At 42.4% G+C, this 25517-nt stretch overlaps 1 protein-coding gene and 1 non-coding gene across 9 annotated transcripts in view; one reads left to right on the forward strand and one right to left on the reverse strand.

The window, feature by feature from the left end:
* The window catches only part of LOC140848038 (uncharacterized), a 117567-nt gene that overhangs the window by 48971 nt on the left and 43079 nt on the right, over positions 1-25517 (forward strand). For 4 of the 8 annotated variants that reach the window (XM_073230116.1, XM_073230121.1, XM_073230122.1 and 1 more), the window contains one exon: positions 3223-3514. The exons of 3 other annotated variants lie outside the window; for them this stretch is intronic. In XM_073230116.1, the coding sequence (XP_073086217.1) occupies positions 3223-3395 (173 nt within the window). In that variant the 3' untranslated portion in view covers positions 3396-3514. Of the gene's footprint in view, positions 1-3222; positions 3515-25517 lie in introns of those variants that run through there. One more of the 8 variants, XM_073230123.1, reaches the window with a different exon arrangement.
* LOC140848110 (U6 spliceosomal RNA) lies at positions 5205-5312 on the reverse strand. The gene has a single exon (XR_012128659.1). It is a non-coding gene; the product is annotated as a U6 spliceosomal RNA (small nuclear RNA).

The raw sequence follows: 25517 nt of genomic DNA on the forward strand, positions 1-25517 counted from the left end.
GTCACTTTCACCAAGGTACTTATTATTTATTTGTGGTGTGTGCCAAATATTTATGAATGCATTAATATCATTAGCCATTTTTTGATGTTATTTTGCTGCATACCTTAATGAATACTTGCTATATGTGCAGATCAAAGCATCTTGTGTTCAGATAGATCCTATTATATCTGACAAAAGTTGCTCTCTTAAATAGAGTAGGTAAAGCCTTCCTCCACAGTCCCCTCCTCTAAATCTTGCTAACAGAATTTGATTACTAGAATTTGCTAATGATTTAAAGCTAATTGTCTACTCCAAGCCTTGGAGATTATGAATTCTACATCAGGGTAGAAGTTGAAGTTTTACTTTAATAAATAATGTGCTTTTAATAGCAAGTGCTGAATATCTGGTTATGGGTGAATGTACAAGTTACATATTTATATGTGTGTATGTATAACATACATGTGCACTGTATATGTTAAATACATTATAATACATATATGTGTATATATGTATGCATATATGTGCACGGGTTGATCTGTTTGGTCTCTAACTGAATTTTTAATATATTTTTACTTTATTCTTTTATTGGTAGAAGCTTTTTCCACTGAAAAAAAAATGTACTTTATAAATGAAGATTAAAAAAAATCTCTTGAGATATATTGACTAGGAATTCATGAAAGTAAATTCAAAATTTCACTTGCTTAATTCTACCAAGTAGGTAGGCTCCTAATAACTAATATCTGGGAATATGGGAACAATTGATCACAATTTTCAGTTCTTGTCTAGATGTTTGGTAGAGCTCAGTTATAACCATTACAGTGAACAACATATACACACATAATCAGTAGAACCTCCTTTCAAGCTCTTTGGGAATGGGCAATAATATGGCTAAAAAAAAAAAAAGTAAAAGCACAAATTAAAAGGCTAAAAGAATATTTATTGCTATGGCAACAATGATCGACAGTGTTTGTTCAGATTTGCTGAGCACATGTTTTGTGTCCTGTCTTCTTTGGTGCTGGGAGCAATGAAGGAAGGAAGGTCGGCCAATTCCGCGTTCATCCAGCCTTTATTTTTGAGCGCTTACCACGGGCAGGCTTCCCTACCGCCACCTGAGCAAGCGGATGCCGCTGGACTGCGAACTTCCCACGCGTTTCTCAGTGGTTTCCGTCCCCACCCCTAGGTGGCGCTGGAGCTGGAGCGGTTTACTTCCTTCCGTGAGGTCAGCGGGTTAGGCTCCAGTTACCTAGCTTCCCCTAGGGCAGGCCTTCTTCAGAACAGAGTTCTTATGGGTATTTCAAAATTTCTGCCCCTCCTGCCAGAAGCTGGAGGGGTTTCCTCTGATACTTACCATGAGAACCTAACTGAGGCCCTGGAGGTAAACTGTGCCTCCCCGCCGCCATGACTGCCCTCCCTGGAGCTTTTGCCTCTCAGAGTCGTCCGCACCGAGCCCAGCAGCCGCCCAGTCCGGTTCAGGTCTCCCACCTCGGCCCCGGCTCCCCCCGAGGCTCCCACCTGAGGGTCTGCTGTGAGCCGTGACTCCCTGGATTCACCTGTGGTCTCTCCAGTCTTGGGGGCAGCGGTTTATCTTGCGTCCTTCCCCCTCTTACATTTCCAATGAGAGTTGTTGATTTTTCAGTTCGCTTAGCTTTTTACTTGTTAGGATAGAGTGGTGACTTCCACAGTTCCTTACATGTGGAACGGGAAACTGAAAGTAAGAACCTCCCATTTTACAAAGGAGAACTTAGTCTACAACATAGTAAGCAATGCTCAGTCACATAGCTAACACATCAGAGACAGACTAGTATTCTGATTCTAAATCTAGGCTTCTTAATAGGTAATGGGATTCCTTCCCCACCTAGCATAAGCTTTAACAATGGCATGGTCTCTGTCTTCAAACAGAGCTAAGAGGGTCAACTTTCTATCATGTCATTGGCCTAGAAATAAAACTGAAGTGGACGTATGCATGATGGGTGTCAGACACTGTTTCAGAGCAATCTAGGTAACCTCGGGCAAATTACTTAGCCTCTCTTTGCTTTCTTTTCTTCATCTGTAAAATGGCAATAACATTTCTTACAGGATTGGTGTGAGGATTAATCACAGGTAGAGCCTTTGGGACAGTGCCGAGCACATATGCAGGGGTCAGGTAATGCTATTGTCAGTGGTCATAGGTGGAGAGGTAGGAGTTATCTGAACCTTGACCCTGTCCTATCCCTTTGCCTCATCCTGGTTCCTGGCTGGTCCCACATTTCCTTCTCCCACAACTCTCTGTGTGTTTTATTTTTGTTTATTGCTGTGGATTTTCCTTTTCCTGTGCACATTCATCTTTTGGTTCCTGCTGAGCAGCTCTTGAGAATTTTCTGTTGGAGTAATCTCCTGAACCAAAGGAAATTCCTCACATGTCTTGGATTGAACCACTATTACTGATGATCTACTTTAGGTTTGAATGGCTTATTTCTCAAATATAACCCAGGTTGCTGAGACCCTGTTTTGTTTTTCCCCAAATAAATTTGGGCCAAGTATGGCCTTAATACTCAATATCTATAAATGTAACCAGACAAGCTGTCTATTCACAATTCTTGCTAGAGTCAGAAGGGATTACCAGAGACCATGATTGCAGAATCTGGCCAATAGCAAGCACATAGGCATTTTCTGATAATCTTGGCTTACCTATCTATATATATACCGAGGCCTGGCTTCACAGATTTGGAACTAGCATTACAATCCATGTGGATAGCTTAAGCCTTATCACAGCAATTTCTTTGTCATATCCCCAGGGAATGTTTTTGCCTCTTCTATTAAAAGACCATGACTACAGCTGGACTGTGACAGTCTTTTCACCCAAAGAATTACTGGGGCCTCGTTTTCTGTGGAGTAGCATCAGGGGAAGTGAGTGGGCCATGAATGATTTACATTGTTATCATTATTGTCATCAAAGCGTTATTATGGGGTGAAAGAATATTAAAGGGACAGTGAAGAACATCAAGGTGCAGTGGTTAGAGCTGTACATGGAACAGGTCATTACATAATATGAAATGATGAAAACACAGGCAATGGCTTTAGGAATAAAAATCATCTTGGCTACACATCTGAAAAGGGATCTAGTGTACCCCAATAGCAAAGTCATGAAATCTAGGCTTCTGACATGATGGAGAGTTGGGCTGGGACAGACTGGGGTAGGAAGGAAGTATTTAATATTGCAAGAAAGGAACTAATCAAAGTGTACTTTTTTTGTTGGCATTAAAGGGAAAGAAGCTCCAAAGATTACACCTGAAAGCTGTTGTCTTTTGAGCATCATGCAGGGTCTACAAACCCCCGTTCATGCTGCAGCAGGAGACAGAGAAAAATTCCAGAGTATTGGCAGAGAATTTCAGCAGGCTGTTTTGCTAAAGCATACAGGAAACTTAACAAATTTATAAAACCATAGACTGTGGTATCTTTTGACATCTCAAATTTAAGCAGTCGTAAACAAAGGGACTTGAAATAACTTGTGGTTCGATTTGAATTCTATGGGGGCAGAAATAGTAAAACCTGTTTCTACTGGATTGGGACATGCTCATTCATTCATTTATTCATTCAGCAAGTGTTGGGACCTACAACATGCCAGCTACTGTGCTAGCATCTAGGTATGCAATGGTGAGTAGCACAGACACAGTCCTTGTATTTATGGCTTTCCTGGAGTACAAAACAAAGCATTCCAAATTTGTATAAGGGCTGTGAAGGAAATGATCAAGGTCTGGTAAGAGAGCACACTGGGTGGGATGAGGCATCTCAGTGGATAGTGTGGTCTGGTAAGCAGGCTGGTGGGGAAATGCCAATTAAGAAGAAGCTTGACGTATGAGGAGATATCCATTCAATCATAGTGGGAGGGAAAAAGAGGACTGGGTGTGGGAATAAGTATGATCATGTCAATAAACTGAAAGGAAGTATGAGCAATAGAAAGTTCTTCCATTGATATGACTGAGCTTCCACACCAGTTTTATGTCCATTAGATTAATTTCTCTTGAGAGAGAATCTGATTGGTTCAGGCTGAGTCAGGTATCCGGCCCTGCCAATCATCTATGGCCAGTAGGGCATCATCAGGCAACCAAACACTATTGCCTGGGGATTTTCTCTGGGTGGGGAGTTAGCATTTCAAGCAGCAGGTCTGTCCTCGCCTGGGTGTGGGGTGCATACTGGATATTGCTCCTGGCACATCCCGTTGCTCTTTGGAAGTCTGTGAATGAATGAATAAGTGGGCAGTGCTGGTGTACAGAGCAATACTAGGCTATGTGGTGAGAATTCAGGGACTCGGATTTGGTCTTTACCTTAAATAATGGTATAAATTTTACTTATCAACACTCAAGGGTAAGAAATGCCACTTGTGCTTATATCTTTAAATTACGTATGGTCAATTCAAGCAATCTTACCTCTCTACCCCAGCCTGGCCAGCAGAAAACCAAATCTTAGGATTTGGGGGGTCCTTTTCCACTCTCAGTTTAGGAAAATATTCTAAGGGCCCATATAATTGAAGAAGACTTGGAAATGGCCCCCCCCGTGTTTAGTCCTATATAAGCTCATGAGGTCTCTTAAGGATGAGACCTCCACCATCTCCAGACCACCCCGGGCATGGCTCGTCAGGGTCTGTGCTCTAACATTCTTAGCTGCCCTAGCAGAGGGCATGCCACTGGGAGCTGAGAATGTCAGTGAAGAGGGATTCTGCTACTCATAGAATCAACCTCAAACTATTTCCTCCATCTTTTATCTCCGGAAAACCACCTGTGGATGGATGTCTGATTCAGGGGCTTTTTTTGGTCTTGAGGAAACAATAGCTCTGTGTGCCAGACGGTGGGATGAAGGTGCAACTGTGTACCTCTGTGGACTGGCATCTGGATCAGGATGTGAATGGAGCCCCCCGGAATTGTTCGGCTGGCCTTGCAATGACAAAAAAAAGCCTATGACTGTTTTACTAATGGGCACCTACTATGCGCTAGGGATTTTTTGTGTACATTGTCTCTGATCTTCAAAAGAACTTCTATTCCATTGTAATATGGAGACTAAAACTCAGACAGGTTGATGTATTGACAGAATACACAGCATGTAAGTTGCAAGGCTGTTATTAACTCAGTTATGTTTATTTTACTAAAGGATCATGTCAGTTTCTGGTATTTAGTGTCGTTAATTGGGGGAGGGGAATCCAGTTGCTTTGCCCAACCCAACATATATTCTTTATTTTATTCATTCACTTAAAAAACATGGAACACTTTACGAATTTGTGTGTCATGCTTGCGCATGGGGCCATGCTGACGTTCTCTGTATCATTCCAGTTTTGGTATATGTGCTGCTGAAGTGAGCACCATATATTCTTTAAACCCATCCCTTCTGAAAGAAACTCATATAATGTTTTCTAAGCAAATCAATATCTATTGATTTAACAAAAGGTTTGATTTTTGGTTGATCAATGAGCAAAGCACACAAAATGGAGACTACCAGATTTCTATTTTTTGGTCATGATAATCCTGGCTGTTTTGTTTCAGGGAAGGCATTTGTTTTCTTGTTACACAGTATGTTGTGACCCTGCTGCCCAAACCTTAAAACCAAACATGTTGTCTGACATTGATTTTCATTCCCCTTTCAAGTGCCGGGGGCAAGTCTGACATACAGAGTTTGGACCCCAAAATGTTGTTTTTAGACACTGTGATGGTTAATGATAGGAAGGGCAAATACATTTAATCTCATATGAACTCAATTCAGGTGGTAATGGCTACCCAAGCTGCAGTGGTGAGGAGGATTCTGAAGCTGTTTCTAGGCTCAGCAGGAAAGATTGATCATTGACACCTGTCACAGAAGTGGCATGGTGGGAGTGAGAGACAATGTGAACCGGTTTGCGAGGATTGGAGGGCAAAGTATTTGAAAGAAATGATCAGAGAAGTCAGGGCCATAGAAATGGTAAGTTTATCCTGGAAACCAATTTTCATGGTTTGTGAATAGAATTGTGGAGACACAGAGGACATGAGGAAAGCAAAGGATATCTAAGTGAAGGCTGATGGGCTGATGGCAAGCCTCAGGGACCCGCAGAAGATTCTGTATGTTGAATGTATGGAATTACTGGAAATAGTAGAATTAAAGATGTTGGTAATATGGAAGAGGTGAGTGGAGCAGAGCTCTGATCATCTCTGTTCTTTTGTTCTGGAAATTTCTCTGACCCTGAAAGACACCAAGTTAGGCCACTCCAGGACTAAAATACCGGACATATTTAACCTTTTCTGTTTTTCTGTGTTTTTGTTTTGCTTTGGCTTCGGCTATCCATACCACCAGAACTGATTGCTAGTTTTGATTATCATTTATTTTTTAGTACTGATATTTTTGGCTCCAAATCAGATTTTGTACAGAAAATTCTAATGTTATCAAAACCTTCTTTTTCCCAGTGTTATGTCTATGAAAGTATGAGACTTTGTTATAAGGGAGGAAGCTATTTTTAAAATTTTTTCTAGATGTCTAAATTCTGTAAGTGCAAAAATAGTAACAAGATTTTATTTGGTGTCACATGATATTTTTGCACCTTTAAATTTCAACCACTTGAATTGCTTAAATTTATTACTTTAGCAAATAATCAGACCATAATGTTCCAATTATTGTTAGTCCTTTACAAATATACCATATAAATGCCTGACATGTCTAACTGAAAAGTGCCTGAGGACAGCTGAACATGTGGTCTACAAATTCCCCTACCAGTTAAAACCCAGCCTGTCTCTCTAAGGACTGTAATTTGGGTTTTTTCAATGTGTGACACACATTTCATAATCATCAAAATGAGAAGGTATAGATGATGCTAAAACGACTTGTCTCCTCAATGAAAGAACAAATCCAACAGGTCTTTGGGGAGAAGAATAACCACTAAGAAAATTAAAATTTTACTTCAGCTTCAGGTTTGCTGACAACACATAGGTAACGTCTTGGCCTCTCTGCGACAACATGTATGAACAAAGAACGAAAGATCCGTTTTGGTGATTTACCGTGTGGTGTACACAGATGATTTTGACAGAGTACATTGGAGCACAAAAAGCGTAACTGGGCAAACAATAATATTTTTGAAGGGATAAAAGAGTATCACCTTAGATCAGTGTTTTTCGAGATACTTAGATTGAGACCCACTATAAGAAATGCATTTTACATCACAATGCAGAGAACATTAAGTTCTTAGGTATGTGGGCACATGCACACACACACACACACACACACACACACACACACACACACACACACACACACACACACACACACCCGAGACAAAAGCTTGCTTAAAAATACTTTTCCTTCACATTTTATCTATTCCATTTTTTAAAAGGAGCTGGTTGTGGTTGACCAACTGATTTCACAACTCCCTAATGGATTGTTATCTATATCCCTAGTGTGCAAAACAATTGGCGTAGGCGATCTGAGATCTTATTTTTCACTGACCAATTGTTTGGGCATCATACAGGTACAGTTTTTGTGTAACTGTTGATTTGAATCTCAGTATGATTATGTCAAGTGATTCCGAATGAGAGTTCCAGGGAGTGGGAAGAAATAAGAAATCTGAGTTCAGATTTTGACTTCAACACTTGCCTCTTGTGCACAGCTTGCTGAGAGACAGATTCATGTTTAGCTAAGAACAAAGATTTTGCAGTCAGACCGCCTGGGTCTGAATTCTGGCTCATAGCAGCTGTGTGAATGAAGACGGCTGAGTCACTTAACTTCTTTGGGCCTCAGTTTTCTCACCTGTGAAATGGAAATGATAAATACTGTCACCTCCTTTTGACATACTGCAAAAATTAACATAAGGTAAATAGAGTAAGCATTCAATAAATATTAGCAATTACTACTGAGAGGTCCATAAAAATGTTAGAATCAAGAAGGTGTTTTCAAATATCTGTATCTATTATTTCACACGGTCAAACCTGATCCTGTTAGGCATTAGCTAATGTTTCTTGTGTACTTGCCATGTGCCTGTAAAGAGGCATTTAGCCTTTACCATCTTTACAAAATTTAATCACCATTTGGTCTTCCAACAGTGTAACAAAGACAGCCTTAGTGTTCCAATTTTGTAGATGAAGAAATTGAAGCTTAGAGAGATCAAGAAACACAGTTGGTTAATGGTTGGCTGCGATTCTAGCTCAGGTGTGTCTGACTCCAGAGCCCAGGCACCTCTGTCTATTAGTCCTCTTTGGCTCTACTTCTCTCCAATAACCACATGACTCCCCCCTTCACATAGCGCATGTTTCTGCTCAGTATTCATTTTATCCACCCTGTGTTAAGATAGCACTCTCCTTTTTCATCCCCCACTTCCTGTCTGCCATGTCCCATTTAATTTGGCATCATAACACCAAATACCATTTGCCACTTATCCCTATGTGCACTTATCTTGACTATCTTTCTCACACTGAAATAAAAGCTCTATAGAGCAGGGCCTTGATACTGTTTGCTGCTGTATCCCCAGCTCCTACTGTGGAATCTGGGCACATAATATATGCTCAATAAATATTAATTGTCAAATGAATTAATAAATTAATTGGGGCAAGTGAAACAGGAGTAAGTCACGGAAAAACTTAATATTTAGAAAACTTTACTTACAATTTCATTGTTTTTAGATTTATTTTGAATGTTTTCATGTGTGCCCCATCTTCTCAATTATTAATGTTTGGAATGTTCTATGTCTCTCCTAAGAAGAATAAGGGAACTTCCGTCCATACACTGGACCTTTCTATTTAGTTCCACTCAGTTCATTGCAAATGCACCAAGAAAGTGATGATGCTGTTTGCAATTACTGTATATAGTTGAGAAAAAGACATGAGGATCCGTAATCCTCAGCTGCACTATTCTTATATTCCACAAGATGGCGCTCCGATCCTACAGAAATTAGCTTCTTCATTTCCCCAACGCGTGTCTGGGACCCTCCCTGCCTTGCTTTGTCTTTTAACTTAATTGTGCCCGTCTCGCTTCTGTATTTTTCACGGGATTTTTCTTTTCTGTTTTCATCTCTTTTCTTACCTTTTTTTCTGGAATGAGCAGACTACTCTGGTTTTAGTGAATACTGTAGTTTTTTAAATTGACTTATTATACAACTGATCAGATCACTGTGCTAATTAAGTTCACTGCGTAAAACAGTAATTCTGTGGGTGGTTTGTGGTCTTTTTTGCTCTCTTCGTACAGCCTTAGGGGATCTTGATATCAAGGTAGGTGATTTTTAAGCCTATGTGTAGTTGCTCTAATCCCATCATAGCATCATCTACTTACACAGAGTATTTTAACTGTGGGTGAAATCATTATTATGATTTTCATTATGACATTCAAAGTCTGACAAAGGATAGTTCTCTGATAACAGATAGCTGGGGTTCGGTTCCCAACCCTGGATACACCAACGACCCTTCAGACTGTTTGCATTCGGTTCAAATTTAATTCCTGGGTGTCAGTGGTACTTTTCTCAACACTGGGTCTCCACTAAAATGACATGACTGGTAAGCAGCGGACAGTCCAATCAGTTGGTCGTTCCTTGAAATGAGAAGTTCTGCAAGTTTTCCCACTGAGATGACTGATTTTCGGACACATTATTTTTAAGTCAGTGTGACTCGGCTCAAGTGACTCTTCTCACCCCAGGACTCTGTTAACTGCCCTCCTAACGGGATGTGGGTGACTTTGGCGTGCCACCTGCCCAGCATTCGCTGCTGTTCGCACAGCTCTGCGCTCTGAGAAGCCGCGTCGGTAAATTACCAGCTGCATGTTCACGAGCGTCTGCTGTGTGCAAGCTAATACCAGCACTTGGAGGCCTGGACAGATGGGGCTGCAAAATGTTTGAAATCCCACGTAAAAATTGCACTTTTCTTTTTTTTAATACACATATATAAACCGTTAACAATTTACTGCCTCTTAGGGTTTGAAACCTCAAATAGAAACAATATTTCTTTGCCCAAATTATTGTGCCTTGCAACTTAGAGGGGAAGGAGACCCAGTAATTAAAGATAAAACATCAAGTCGTAAAAATGCTCTGTAACAGGGAGCTGCAGGGCTCACTGGAATTGCTTGCAACATGGGATGTGGTGCGTTCCAAACTCTGCTAAATCAGGAGGCTTAGAGTGAGCACGCTGGAATTCCGGGGTGCAATGTCTGTGAGTTTAACTTGACGATGAGGCAACTCCTGACTTGGAAACTACTCTGCCGTTCGAAATAATTCGGTTCAGTTCTGTTTCATTCAATTCAATTTCGTTTATTCATTCACGTGACTGTTCTGGGCCCGCTGTCTATATGTGGATAGTGGGCGTGGGTGCAAAGAAATGCAGAGCCGAGTCCTGCCTCTGCTGGTCACGGTGTCCCCTTCCAAGCCCTCTCCCCACCCTGCCCTGTGCCCTGGCCATCTGGTTTAGGTGGATCACGTCACTGCTTCCTCAGCCTGTGGCTTTTGATTGGTTTGGAATTGGAATGGAAATACAAATTTCCCTTTAGGGTTTGAAACCCCAAGTAGAAACAATATTTCTTTGCCGTTCCTCTGGGAGGGGGTGGAGGGAGGGGCTGCGGTATTTGTTCCCTGACTCCCTCCCACCTGAACTGCAGGCTCCTGTCAGCGGTGCTTCTGCTCAGGCACCCTTCTCCTTACAGCCCCGTCTCTGAGGTGATCCTGATTGAGGGTCCCCGCTTTCCCCTTTATGCGTCAGCGTGCGAAGAGCTGCCTGACGTTCATGTCCCCAGGGCCACCGTTGCTGCTTTCCTTAAGCCATACCCACTCTTCTGAAAACACTCCTCTTTGACCGAACCTTTTGGATTATTCAGTCGGTGCCCTGCAGAGAACTCCACAGAGACCTTCAGCAGACTTCAATCCGAGTTTCTGAATTCATTTATATTTAAGTGCTTATTATGGGTCAAGTGACTAGGTGCTGGTCCTGTGGATGCAAAGCCCTGTAAACATGCGAGGTGCAGTTCCAGCTCCCAGTGAAAGCGTTGCCTTTTAGGGAGCACAGCAATCAAGTCCATGACTGCAAAGTCGTGTGGAAGTGTAGGAGGTGAAGAAAGGGGACCTGGGGGCCTGGCTTTCTCTGCGGATGGGGGCTCCCTGAGGGAGTTCGGTTTAAATTGAAATCTGAAGAATGAGCAGGCGTTGATCGGATGGAGGGTGGAGGCAAGTGCGGTAGCTCTGGGGAGGGTGGAGAGCGTGCTGGAGGAGGAAGTTCACGGGAGAAGCCCGGACGGAAAGAGGGCAGCTCACTGGAGATGGCGGCCATTCGGTGTGGCCAGGATGGTAGAGGAGGGGACGGCAAAGCGGTTGATGGTGAGGCCTGGCCAGGTGCCGGCCACAGCCACGCCCTCTGTCAGCAGGTTCGGGCTCATCCTAAGGGTGCCGGCAGTCTTTGAAAGGGTTTTGAGTGACTTAGGGATGTGAGTTTCAGGAAGAGTCCTCTAGCTGCAGGGTAGAGGACGGAGCGGAGAGGAGCGGGCGGCGGGAGCTGGGCCCGGGCACACGGTGAGGGTGTATATTGCTTTCTCTCCATTCTAACCCCTTTTCTTAGCCCCCCATGGCGGGGAAGCCCCAGAGGCTTCTTGCCAGAGTGATTTAGTTGCCCTGGTAGGAGCCCCAGCAGCCCAGGCTCCGGGGAACGTCGGAGCTGTGTGTGCGGGAACAGGGGTGGAGGGGCCGATGCACAGTCAAGCCTGCAGATCAGGAGCCGTGAGAAAGGGGCTCTGCAGGGCCACCGGGGAACCTCCTGGGCAGCACACTCGGGCTGCCACCATCCCTCGGTGTCCCAGAGAGGCAGGGAAAACCAGCAAAGTGAGACTTGGAACTGCTGGTCCCAGTTCTTTCTTCCTATCCATCTATCCATCCGTCCGTCCATCTATCATCTATCTATATCTATCCATCTATGTATGTGTGTATGTATGTATGTATGTATGTATCTATCCATCTGTCATCCATCCATCTATCTATGTATCTATCTATCTATGTACCTATCTATCCATCTATCTACTGTTGTCTCTTTGTCCCCTGAAAAGAAGACCTTAGGCCAAAAGGGGGGGACCTAGCTATGCCCCAGAGGCAAACCTTGCTCCATCCCCACCCCAACTTAGAGAAAGTCCAGACCACGTCCCCCCTCTACCTTAGGGTGCCCTAAACACTCCTCTTCCCCATGAGAAACACCTGTGGCCAGTTTTTTTTTTTTTAAATCATTCTGCTGAAGATTAAAGTTGGGGGGAGAGAACATATGTGGCCCCGGCTCATGCTCTTGCCTCTTGGTTGGAGATGGACATGGTTCACTGACAGTTGCCAGGCTGAGTCTAGAGAGGGTAGAGGGAGCCCCCAGAAAGGAATTGGGGCCACATTCATATAAGAGTAGAGATCTTGGGTGGCCTACCCACAATGAGTGTCACCAAGCAGCGTCAGGCTTGTGTTTCCCTGTCCCAGCTTAAGGAGAGCCTGACAGAAGCAATCGGGAGAGGACCCCCAGGATCAAAACCAGAAATCTCCTACCTTTCTTGTCCAACAAAGTCCCATCCCTTTCGTGTCCAGCACTGCCCTAGACCTGAACTCAACAAGGTTGGAGCAGGGCACAACCCTGATCAGAGAAGAAATTCTGCTTTAAAATAATAGCACTGAGTTTCCTAATAACTGAAAGCGTCCAGAAACTGTGGACTAGGCCTAGTGCTGTCAGCATGGAAGGAGAGGGGGGATTTCACAGAATAAGATGAGAATGAAATAATCTGTTTATATCCCACTGAGTTTCCACTTCTCAATAAACAAACGTGCATATATGCTTATACATTCAAACTTAAATGTGCATACATTTAAAAAATTCCATTTATAAATACACATATAAGAGAACCTCCATTTTTATTAGATGCTTTCTGTCCATGTATTACTTATTTTGTGATCTGTTTACAAGTGCTGCCTATTGCTTTTACTGGAATAAAGTTGATATACACTATTATATTGGTTTTAGATGTACGACATAGTGACTTGATAATTACTAAATGCGTGCCATGGTAAGTTCAGTACCAAACCAGGTATTACAGTATTCTCTATGTTGTACTTCCACTCCTGGACTAGTTCAAGGGGATAAAGATATACAAACTTCAGACTGTTGCCTATTTTTAAAAAATAGGTGCTAATTTTTGTTTTAAATGAAATGTTTTTATACTATGACTGTTCATCTTACATAATATGTTTGGAAATGTTTTTCCTGTTTTTCTTTTAATTCAATTCATAGTTCTTTTATTACAGGCAGTTTTAATTGGTATGCAGTCTAATATATCAATAATTTACTTTAAGAAGCTTCCTTTGTTTTTCTGCTTAGGCTTTCTTTACCCTGAGATCAGAAAAATCTTGCCCGTGTTTTATTCTAGTTTATTGTTTCATTTTTAAACATTAAACTCTTTAATCTACCTTGAGCTGATTTTGATTTATGTTTCGTGGTAGGGATCTACTCCATCCACAGTTAAACCAATTATCAAGTAACATTTACTGAACATTTATTCTGATTTAAATCCAGGAAGGGTTTATGTTTCCCCCTTTGCAGAGCATCAAGGTGTACATGCAGGACGCAGACTTTACAGTGAGCGCCAAGCCCCTGCTCCCTTGGGCTGGTATGGTCTCACCTTTGCAATTAGCTGACTGAAGGCTAGGACAATTCACTTAACATGCTCAGTTGCTTCATAGTGTTAAATTAGCCTAACAGCATCTTTGAGGGTTATGAAGAGGATTAAATGAGCTGAGCCGTCTATAATGGCTCATCAGTAAGTGTTGAAACATCTAGTTTTATCCTGTTGTATGTTTAATTGAATGCCTTCTGTACTGGAGCTAGAGATTCTGAACACTTTTATAATCCCACTAGTTTTCTGAGCAACTCACTTTATTTTTCTCTGTGTTTTAGTTAATAACTTCTATGAACAATAGCTACTTATGGCACAGAGCTGTTTGTGTTTCTTGGTCTCATTTGAGATTCTCGCTGTTTCTATAATTATATATATGCACACAAACATGAGACTGTGCTATATGTATGTGCACACACATATATGTGTGTGTGTGTAGAGAGTGTTTTTAAAGCTGTGAATCGCTACACAAGTAGAAGTTACATTTACTAAGATTTCCTTGAAGAACTGCAATCATAGACCATCTTTAGAGACCAGGTCTTAGTTATATCCTGAGTTGGCTTTATTAAACTGAGAAAAATTGGACCTATTCTGCAGCTGCCTGGTTTCAAGTAACAGAAACTGACCCTGGTTAACACAAAGAGGGAATTTATTGGAAGGATATGGAGTTGCTCATGGAACAGAAGTGGGAGGGGAGCAGGGACAAGGACCCCAGCTGTCTGTGTGTGCTGGGGTAGTCGGAGGTGGAGGAGTGGATGCTTTACAGCAGGAACTGATAAAAGATTCTCCCCTAAACACTCCTCTTCCCCATGAAAAACACCTGTGTCCAGTTTTTTAAAAAAAATAATCATTCTGCTGAAGATAAACACTGGGGGGAGAGAACATACGTGGCCCCGGCTCATGCTCTCGCCCCTTGGTTGGAGACGGACATGGTTCACTGACAGTTGCCAGGATGAGTCTAGAGAGGGTAGAGGGAGCCCCCAGAAAGGAATTAGGGCCACATTCATATAAGAGTAGAGATCTTGGGTGGCCTACCCACAATGAGTGTCACCAAGGAGCATCAGGCTTGTGTTTCCCTGTCCCAGCTTAAGGGGAGCCTGACAGAAGCAATCGGGAGAGGACCCCCAGGATCAAAACCAGAAATCTCCTACCTTTCTTGTCTAACAAAGTTCCATCCCCGCCAGAGACAGGTAAGATTCCTCAAGGGAGGAATAACCTAAGACAGGCACATTCGCAGGGGGGCCATCAGGTGAGAAATTGGGGATCAACAGAGGTGAGGCTTAGAACCTCACTCCCCCTGTTATGAGAGAAATATTCTGCATCCATGGATGTTTTATTGCCCTTGTCTAGCTTGGATTAACACATAGTCTACAGGCACACACCTGAATATCTATATTTGCTCTCTTACAACACTAAACTATGTTTTCTACCTTTATCTTGCATCTACCTACCACTTCAGCATTTAATTAAAAATAATAATAATAAAGAGAGAAATGTGGTATCCACATATAAATCAAGTATAAAAATCAAACGAATATTCATATTCGAACTGATTGTTTATAGTTCATGATGCATGAGCAAAACCGAAAGTTTCTGTGATGACTGCCCTTGTACTGTTCACCATGTAACTTATTCACTATGTAAGAATTTGTTCTCCACGTAAGAACTTGTTCGTTATGCTTCAGAAGATTGGAGACTGATGAAAATTAGGCTTGGGGTGGATTAATGATTGTGCATTGAGCATTGACTCCCCTATACAGAATTTTATTGTTGTTAACAACCATTTGATCAATAAATATGAGAGATGCCCTCTCAAAAAAAAAGAAAAAAAAAGTACAGACTTCCAATTGTAAAATAAATAAGTAACCGGGATGTAATGTATAGCATAAGGAATATAGTCAAAATATTGTAACAACTTTGTATGGTGATAGCTGGTAGCTAGAATTATCATGTATATAAATGTTGAATCACTGTGTTGTACACCTGAAACTAAAGTAATACTGTGTGTCAACTACCCTTCAATAAAAAATAATTATCTACAAAAAAAAAAAAAGTTCCATCCCCTTGGTGTCCAGCACTGCCCTAGACCTGAACTCAACAAAACCACCTTCTCAAGAAGAGTGAGGGCAGGTAGAGGGACTCGCAATCTTGATGTTCTGAGAGCCCATGAGGTCCACCTCTAGGGAACTCAGTGCTGAGATAACGTAACCCAGCACCACGGGCATGAGCAAGTGCCAAATTCCCGCAGCTGAGCAATGGCAGAGGAGGAACACAACTGATCGCTATCTTAGTCTTAAGACTCCAGACTTTTCTGCTTCAGCATAAGTGAATCTCCTTCAGTCTGCTTCTAAAGAGTAGAGAAGAAATGGAAACACGAATTCGTAAGGCTGTGCCTTTCTCTCTGTACATGTTCCCGAGGGGAGGTGATCCATTAGAAACACAGGCAGACATGCCAAGAGCAGTAAAAGGCGCAGGCTCTGTGGGCTAAGCAGGCTGCAGTTAAAGGCTGTCCCTGAGAATCTTGGCTCTTTCATTAATTCCAGCCTTGGAGGTGGGCCCAGCCATGTGGTTTCGCCACAGCAAGGGGCGATATCCTAATGATCAAATGCTCTTTGTTGCTTTGAACTTCATTTTGTCTAGCAATGCACTTTGAAGAATGGGAAATTGAGTTTTCAATACTTTGTTGCTGAAGCTAAATCTAGAGGTAATAGAAGCCAGTTGAAATCTGAAGGGAACAGCTAAGGTAAAGCTCCCAGCACAGAGGAGGCAGAAGGACTCAAGCCTGGTGTCTCAGTGGGTCATGCAAGCTCCTTCTGTGCCACTTGTCCCCGTTTATTATGTTGGAAACTGTAGTTGGAATTCATATTTGGACAATCTGGTTTTTCACTGGAAAATAAATTCCTTTCAACATTCTCTTCGGAACAATAATACTTGCGTGTGTATAGAAGGCATAGGACAGAGTAATGAGAAATGGTTTCTCAATGGGCAGTAAAATATCATCATGCTTTGCTTAAAAATCTTAGGCAACTAAAGTATCATATTCACTTTTTTCTGGATGGCTAACTAGACCTTCATTTTATTTACATTCCTATTTTATTTCCATGATAACACCCCAGCCATCTTGAGGTGATGCTGTTCAAGTAGATCAATAATTTGAGCATATCTAACCCCTGGACTAGTTCCTGGCACAGAGCGGTGGATCAATAAATGTTAATTAAATGAATAAATTCATTTACTTTCCTATAACAACCCATAAACACAAAGGAAAAATTCAAACGATGGTGTGATTGAGTAAGTGACTAAAATGTTTTAGTCTGATGGCCTCTTTAAAACAAAATCCTGATCTTCAAACTGTTTGATTCTGTCTGAAAGAGAATGTATTTATCAGTGAGAAATGAGTGCCCTTTGACTGGAGAGAGAGCAGGCAGCACGGGGCCTAGTTCCTACACCTGCGAAGGAAAAAGTTCCCCACTTTCACTTTCTTGGTGTTTGCTGTGGCGTTTTAATTCAACTTGATTTCTGGTTAGGAACACAGTGAGACTCTGACAATAGCAGGACATTTCAGAGAAAAAGTTCGGCTTCTCTATCTTGCTATTCATTTGAGAGCTTTAATTTGAATAATCATAACTCACAAGGCAGTATGTTACGCATTCCGGCTAAGAACCTATAGCAGATAGTTACCAGTACATATATTACTTGTAAACAGCTTTACACAATATACAGCAATCACCTGTTTTTAAGTGTATAATTCAATGGTTTTTCATGTGTTTACAGAGTTACTCAGCCATCATCACAATCGAGGTTTAGAATACTTTAATCACTCCAAAAACCAAGCCCGTACTAGTTAGCTCCTCAGATCCTGCATCACAGCCCGAGACAAGTACTTACCTACTTTCAGTCGCTATGGGCTTGCCTGTTCTGGACATTCCATACCAATGGGATCACACAGCTTGGGTCTGGCCTCTTTCATTTAGCATGAAGTTTTTGAGGTCCTTTGTGTCACAGAATGTCTTAGTACCTCATTTTTTTATTGCTGAATAATTTTTGATTATGTTTATTCATCAGTTGATGGATGTTTGGGTAGTTTTCACATTTTAGATATTATGACTTAAGCTGCTATGAACATTTGTGTACATGTTTTTGCATGGACCTATGTTTTCAGTTTTGTTAGCATATACCTAGGAGTAGAATTGCTGGATCACATATAATCCCACATTTAATTTCTAAAGACCCACCAAACTATTTTCCATAGTGATGGTGCCATTTTTTCATTTATATTTACTGTGTCTTTATTTAATGAGAATGAGTATCCATTGCAAGACTTAAAGGATTTCTGTACTCACTGAAGACACCCTATATTTATAAAGTATTCAGTGTAGTGTCCATCACATCAGACTTAATCCTCATAGTAAGATTATAAAGATGGTATTATTTGAAGCCCGCTGAAAGGTAAGAAAGATGAGAACTGTAAAAGTGACTTGCCCAAGGCCACACAGAATGTAAGACTCCTAGTATGTGTCTTGCTGGCCCCCAAACTGAGCTAAAAATTTTAACAACTGCACTATAAAGCCTTTTTCTCCTTTTACTTCTGGAGGTGCAAATGACCACATGTACTGGGCCAGCTATAAATTTAGTTGAGGGGATACACATTCTGGAACCAGGGAGCCACCCTTTTGGTACAGGATGAGAGACAGATTCTACCCACAGGTTGACTGCTAGTACTGTGTTGATTGATAGGCTCAGGAAGTTACAGGAAATTTCTGTCTGATTCATCATGAGGGGTTCTAAATCCAAGAAAATAAAATACCTCACTACCTTACACAGTCTGGTGAATGCTTCCCACAGACCAAGCATTCTGCTCAGGGAAAACATCCAACATATTAAGTCCTTTACTCTTCGTAGAATTCTAATATAGGGGACTGGATTTGTCCCTGTTTTATAGATTGGGAAATACTGGCTTAGAGAAATCAAGTACCTTTGCCCAGGTCACAGAGCTGGAATTGACAGAGCTGAGGTTTACACATTTGCAAACTGGCTTCAAAACCTGGGCTCATATACACGATGCTATGAAATCTTTTTAGAAGGAGCAACCACTATGAAATTTATTCTAAGGCTCTTCTATAGAAAAATTGGTCTGTGGTTATTTTGAAAATAGAGGTTTTAAAATCTATGTTTAGTAAATGCAATTTTAGTTTTCAACTTCAAAGTAGTATGTGAACAGAATTATAGCTCTTTAGTCTTGACAAATGGTTGACTCTTTGGAAGAAATATTGTATTCCAAAAGCTGCAAGTTCATTAGGTTTTTGAGTCAAAAGCCAAAACTTTTTTCTCTCAGCCGAGTGTTTTCTTGTGGAATTCTGGGATAACCCACAGCAAGGATTAAATGGAAAGTGAGATAATCTGGCGAGGGCATTATATAAGCCAAAATAATAGCCCATAGGATGTCCTGGGGCCTTTGGTGCCACCCCAGGGGACAGCCGGCTCCATTCTGCTCCTGGGATAACTGGCAGAAGACTTTCTTCGAGGCTGATCTCAGCACTTGGCTCTCGGGTTGCATACAGAGCTGAAATGGTCCTGGGGTGCTGACGAGATCAGGGACTGGGTGGTGCAGGCCCTGATCAAACACATCCTTTACCACCTAATCATCATGAAAGAACTGAACATGCTGTTTAATTCTTCTGGGCATGTTTTGTTTTTTGTTTGTTTGTTTGTTTTTGTCTAACAGATGACAGAACGCACTACTTAGAGTTGCTTTGAGAATGAAATGATCTGAAACATGGACACACTGAAGGGCAATCCTGGGCCCATAGGTGGCTTTTAGAATCATCAGTGTTCAGAAGCATAGACTTTGGAGGCAGACAGATCTGAGTAGGAAGCATGGATCTGGTTCTTACCTTTCTGTCTAGAGAAGGCTGAAGATATATGACTATATATGCTCCTCATTCCATAGAGTAGAGTGATGGCCAGGAGGTGGCTGCCCAGCCAAGGTCTACCTTTCCCATTTCCGCCTGGAGTTAAGGATCACTATCCGAATGCATTCTAGACTACGGAAATGTAGCAAAGTGACGTGCACCGCCTCCAGGCTTGGCCACTAAACCTACCATGTAGTCTCCTCCACCCTCTTTCTCCTCCCTATTTTTTTTAGAAATCCATGTTCGCAGAGATTCTAGCAGCCTGGATCTCTCCCTTCCTGTTCAACAACCCAGTGTTATTGCATAGGCAAGAAAAAAATGTCTATTGTGTTTGTGCCATTATGCAATTTCGGGTCTTTTTGTTAGGTTAGGGTTGGTTATCAGTTACACTTGGTGCGTGAATTGGTTGCACTTGATGCCGGAGGAGGTCATCCAAAGGCCGTGACTGCCCGTGGACCCGAGGGCTGGGTGGGAGGCTCCTGGCCCCTCCCCTGCCCTTGTGCATTTCCCCGCACGGTTCCCAAAGCCGGAGCCGTTTGGAGGTAGAAGCCTTGCGAGTGAGGTGCTGCGGGGACCATGTGGCTGGTACGCGTCTCTGGACCCCCTTGAGGTCTCTATATAAACTTCTAAGACTCTGACTGCGCATATAGAGATCCCCTCGACTTGGGGCCGCCCAAGACAAGCCTCCTAAGTAAGTTTCCTTCCTTCTTATCACCGCCACCTGTCCACCTGGAGTGGCCTGAGTCTGTCTTCGGTTTTTCCCCACTTTCCATGTGTGGGTGGGGATGTTGTTTAAAACTTCATCTGGGAAATTCCTGAGGTTACAAACCAAGCATTGGTGAGCCAGCCAGGAGATGGAAGAAATGGGCGCGGGGAAGAAGCATTCTCTGGGGATAGCCTGGGTTGCCACTGACATCTGTGTGGGGAGGGCTGGCCTGGAAGTTAGATGCCTTGGACCTCCATGTGAGTGCAGGGACGCCCCCAAACGCCGGCGGGCCTGACGCCTGTTGGAGGAAGGGCGCGGGTGCGGGGCGGCAGAGCGGGGAGGCGCGGGGCGGGGGCCGGTCTGGCATCTCCGGGGGCCGGGCTGGCCAGCGGTGTCCGGCTGGATGGAGAGCTGGGATTAGAGAAGGATGTGCGGGCGTCCACTGCTCTGTGAGAGAGCAGGATGGTAACTTGGGAGACCTTAGCGGGCCGTTTTGCAGCGCTGAGGGGGCGCAAGCTGCTGCGGGTTAAGGACCCAGCGCTGTGACAAAGCCTGATGAGGACCCTGGGCGGTGGAGTCCCCGGCAAGGGAGGAGAGTGAGGAGGAGGCGGGTGGGACGGCGAAACAGTAGAAATGCCCCGGGCCGTCCACCCCAGCGGAAGGGAGAGCAGCAGCGAGGACAGCCCAGCAGCAGGGCAGCCCCCAGTTAGGGAAATATTCATGATGAGAGAATATACCCCCGCGGAATTCACTGAGAAAGCTGCCGAGTGCCGGCAAAAGGCCAGGGACAGGATCCAGGCACGGTCAGCGCAGCTGTGGGATACACTTGGCATGTGACCCTGGGCAATTATTTATCTTCTCTGAACTTCAATCTGTAAAATGAGGGTAACCATGTTTACTTTGCAATTTTGTTGCGAGGATTAAATGAGATCAAATATAAAATTTTCAGCATGATCAGGTTACTATTATTCTATTACTACTATTATTTATATTTAACTTACGTTCAAGAGCTGAAGTGTTGGAAGGCATTTAATGGTCCATTTGTGCGGCTGCTATAAATGTCTTTTTTCGTTCAGTAGTGTTGGTCCAGAACTCTGGGAAACAATAGAGGGAAAGTCTAACTATCTCTGTTATCAATTATTCACCAGTTTGAGAGCCTTTCTCCCTAGAATCTAAACTCCATGAAAGTTGGGATTGGGCCTTGTCGCTTCCCTCCATAGCTGCTAGCTGAGTTTCTTGTATATATAGCAGGTGGTAAACAAATGTTGGGTTTTACCTGCTAGTATTTATTGAACGCTTCCTGTGTTCCCACCGCCATGCATGCATATGTTCCATTTTCTTGTATTGGCTTCAGACGTAGTATCTCCTGGGAGCCTCTCAGCAATGCCGTGAAGTGAGTAGTAGTACTTCCCCGCTGTGGAATGGGCAATGGGAAGTTATGTGCCTGAGGTCACACAGCAATAGTAGCAGAACTGATATGTGATTCCAGGTAATCTGACTTCAGAGGCACTATTCTGCCTCTCCTAAATGAACAAGTAACATAATCTTTAGCTTATTGAGGATGTATCCCGTAAACACTAAACTCTTTACATGTATAAACCCATTTAATACTCACTATAACTGTGTCAAGATTGAAATTGTACAGTAGGTGGAATTGTGTCCTTAAAAAACACAAAAGGATGCCTTCATCTTTGTTCTCTTTGGAAAAATACCCATAGCAGAGGAAAAACATCTACCCATGAAAGTTCGATAGTCGTACGGAGAAGAAAGCCTGGCTGTGCATACTGTTAGGAGAACTCTTAACACCTTTTCATTCCTTCACCATTGATTGAGCATCTGCAGTTTATCAGGCACAGGGCTGGGAGCTGAGGATACAACAAAGAAGTCAGTCCCTGCCCTCCTGGCCTTTTCTTCCTAGTGGGAGAGGGAGACTTAAACACTTCGTGAACCTAACACATATCACAGCCAGAGCCAGCTGACCTCTTTATGCCAGGAACACTCGGACTTACATGGGCAGTTTGCACAGTTAAAAGGAGCCAAGTAGGAGGTAACAACTGTGCTTATACATGAAGTGGATGACTTGTGAGTGTTTTCTCGTTGGGGGGCAAGGAAGCAAGAGAAACAAATGTGATTTACAAGTATTTGTTGGGTTCACTTATTTTAACATTTCCCATATGCTCAGAAGACAACATACGTGAAAACATTCTGAAGGGTCTGGCAGGCCTTCCTATTTACTCCTTGCATTCTGTGGTCTCTTATTATGATGTCTGATAATATTTGTTATACGTTTGTCCAAGAAACAAAATATATACATGCAACAATTAAAGTGGTTTCTATTGCACATTTTCTTGGGAGTGTATTTGCTAGAAGGAAGTCAATTAAAACTAGAACCAAAAATTACAGACCACTAAGGTGTGTAGATACTGCAAATAAGATCTTATATTCTGAGAGCACTGGAGCCTTACAAGGCTTAAGGCTTTTCGTGTACCTGCCCATCTTCTGCCCTAAATAATAGCCTTGGGAAGTTTGCAAAGTGTTTTGTTCATTTTCAAGATGAGGAAACAAAATCTCAAAGATATAAAGTCTATATCTTACTTGGGTCAGATCAGATCCTTAATAAGTTGCAGAACCATGATTCCAACCAAGTCCATTTTATACGACCTTTCTAACTCTAATACACTAGTTATCTTGATTTGAATCATGGCCTGACACCAATATTTTAATGTCTGTCATCTTTTTTGTATCAGAAATTTTACATTTTGTTGAAAATGTCCCCTAGACAAAGTGATGCTTTGGGTATTTAAGCAGATCTTGTAAGGTCATTAAAAAAATATTTTTCTCATTCCTCCCCATCCATCAATTTAAAAATTGATGGTTTCCCAAGTCTTTTATGGAAAATACTAAAACAATTTTCTGAGTGAGTTTATCTGAGCCTGCCCAACTCTCGGCAAGGATGAAATGTTTCAGACCCATCTAGGCGAAGCCCAGCAGTTTGACTGGAACAAACATACAGTGGTATGGGCAGCTCAGGGTAAATCTTCTGCCTTCCACCAGGACATCCCTGAGTTCACCTTGCTGACAGCTCCCCTGCTTAGAACATGTTAGCGGGGAGTCTGTGCTTGTTCATTGCTTGGCAGGGCCCAAGAACAATCCTCCTATACTTGGCACACTGAGTGGTCTAGGAGTGCTGTATGAATATTTATATTCCATCCACCCCTCACTTATATGTGGAAACTAAAATAGTCAACTTCATAGAAGCTGAGAGTAGAATAGTGGTTGCCAGGTAGAGGAGGGGAAACTGGGGGAGGTAATGGTCAAAGGATATAAAGCTTCAGTTATGCAGGGTAAATAAGTCCTGGAGATCCATGCAGCATAGTGCTTATAGCCAACAATACTGTATTGTAGACTTAAAATCTCCTGAGAGGGTAAATCTTCTAAGTACTCTCACTCCCCTCACCTCTCACCCCCCACAGCAGTAGTACTGAAGAGGGGTGGGAGGGAACTTTGGGAGGAAATGGGTATGCTTATGGCCTTGATGATCATGATGGTTTTATGGGTGTATATTTATCCCCAAATTCATCGAGTTGTATCTCTTAAATATGTAAGGTTCTTTACATCTCAATCATACCTCAATAAAGTAGTTGAAAAAAACATAAGAAAAAAAGAAAGAAATTCTTAGCAATTCCCTTTTTCTTTTTCAAAGAAGGAGGGGCCACTGCAGTCTGTCTTACATCCGTAGTACAGAACCTCATCACCTTTCCGTGGGCGTCATTAATGATTTCCTGGTTTCCCTCTCTCTTTGGTCCCTTTTTCAGTCTGGTCCATTTGCCACATTACAACCGGAGTTTTCTTTCCGGAATTCTAGAACTGATCATGTCATTCTCTTACTTAACACTCTTGGAAAGGTCAGTATATCCAGTTCAAGATGAAGTCCAAATTTAAGGAATTCAGGGTCCCAGGACATCCCAGTGATTGACCTCAAGTGACCTTTCTAGGGTCATGGCTACCACATCCCCTAGAGCAGGGTGCATTCTAACCCCTGTGGCCTTCCTGCCTCTTCTTTATCAAAGCCAACATTCTCACATCACAAAATTTTCCTTGTAATGTTTCCAGCCACAAATGCATTTGCTGATTCTCTCAACCGGTAAAAATGTGTTCACTCTTTTATGGTTCAGTTTAAATTCCTGCTAGGGTGGATTGCCTACCTTGATTATCCTTTAGAATTACATGCTTATAACCCATTACTTGTATAGATGTTTAACATAACTGTCATTCTTTCTTGATTTATAAGGTAGCTACTTTTGTGTGTACTTCATCTACTAGATTATGAAGGCTGGCTTCATGGGCATGCACTGCACAGTGTCCATGTTTAAGGGACCTCACACTTGGCTGAATGCAATGCTACCTCTGACTGATATCTTGGAAATCTTAAGAATTTTCAAACAAGTAGCCCTGCGTTTTCATTTTGCACTGGGAGTCTTGCAAATTTTGTAGGTAGTAGTATCCTAAGGATAGGGGCTATTTCAGATCCATCTTTACCTGTACCACTATATGCCTTTCCCTAGTTGCTGCCTATTTTTAAATGCTTGTTGAAAAAAAAAAGGAAATGAGTAGCCGAATGATTTGCTTAATTAAAACATGTCAGAGCAAAAAATAGGCTTGAAACTACCTGGGAAATCTGTATATCAAGGGATACAAGATTTCCCCAGGTCTAGGTAGTATGGCATTGAGTTCCAAGGGTTTTCTGCAAACCACACTTACTGCTTGTTAGGGAGTGACATGTTTCTACCAGAAGCAAATAACAGGCTTCCAGATGAGGCTACCCCTGGGACTGCTGAGTGAAGCTCTGAGGCATGGGATTGGAATCTCTTGTAAAGATGGGAGGCAATGAATTCCCTTCTAGAAGCTCACTTAATGCGAGATTCTTGGCATTCTTCTTGTAGTAGCCACACATTTGCCAGACTAGCCCACACAACTGGGTTTCCTGAAGAACTGTTTTTCAGTTGTTTCTAGACCAAGCTGCTCCATGGAGAAGGTATGGGCATATTCCTAGGAAGGACTGCCTCTGAGTGAGAACAAGCGTGAGGTCTAGGAAGCAGGAGGTAGAAATCTGTAGAAAGAACAAGATTTTGTTTCCAAACAGAATTCTTTACCCTTGTTCCTGCCAGTCATGCCTAAACTGCTATCCCAGGATGAACACAATGACTTCCCTTTAGCTTTCACAGTTTTTGAGAGATAATGTTCTTGCCTTCAAGAAAAGGAAATTATTCTTTTAAAGTAGTTGTTCATAATTAGTCTGGTTCTTTAAGAGACTGTAAAGATTATGGTTTTGT

The sequence above is a fragment of the Manis javanica genome, chromosome 2, assembly GCF_040802235.1.
Source record: "Manis javanica isolate MJ-LG chromosome 2, MJ_LKY, whole genome shotgun sequence".
Classification (NCBI taxonomy): Eukaryota; Metazoa; Chordata; class Mammalia; order Pholidota; family Manidae; genus Manis; species Manis javanica.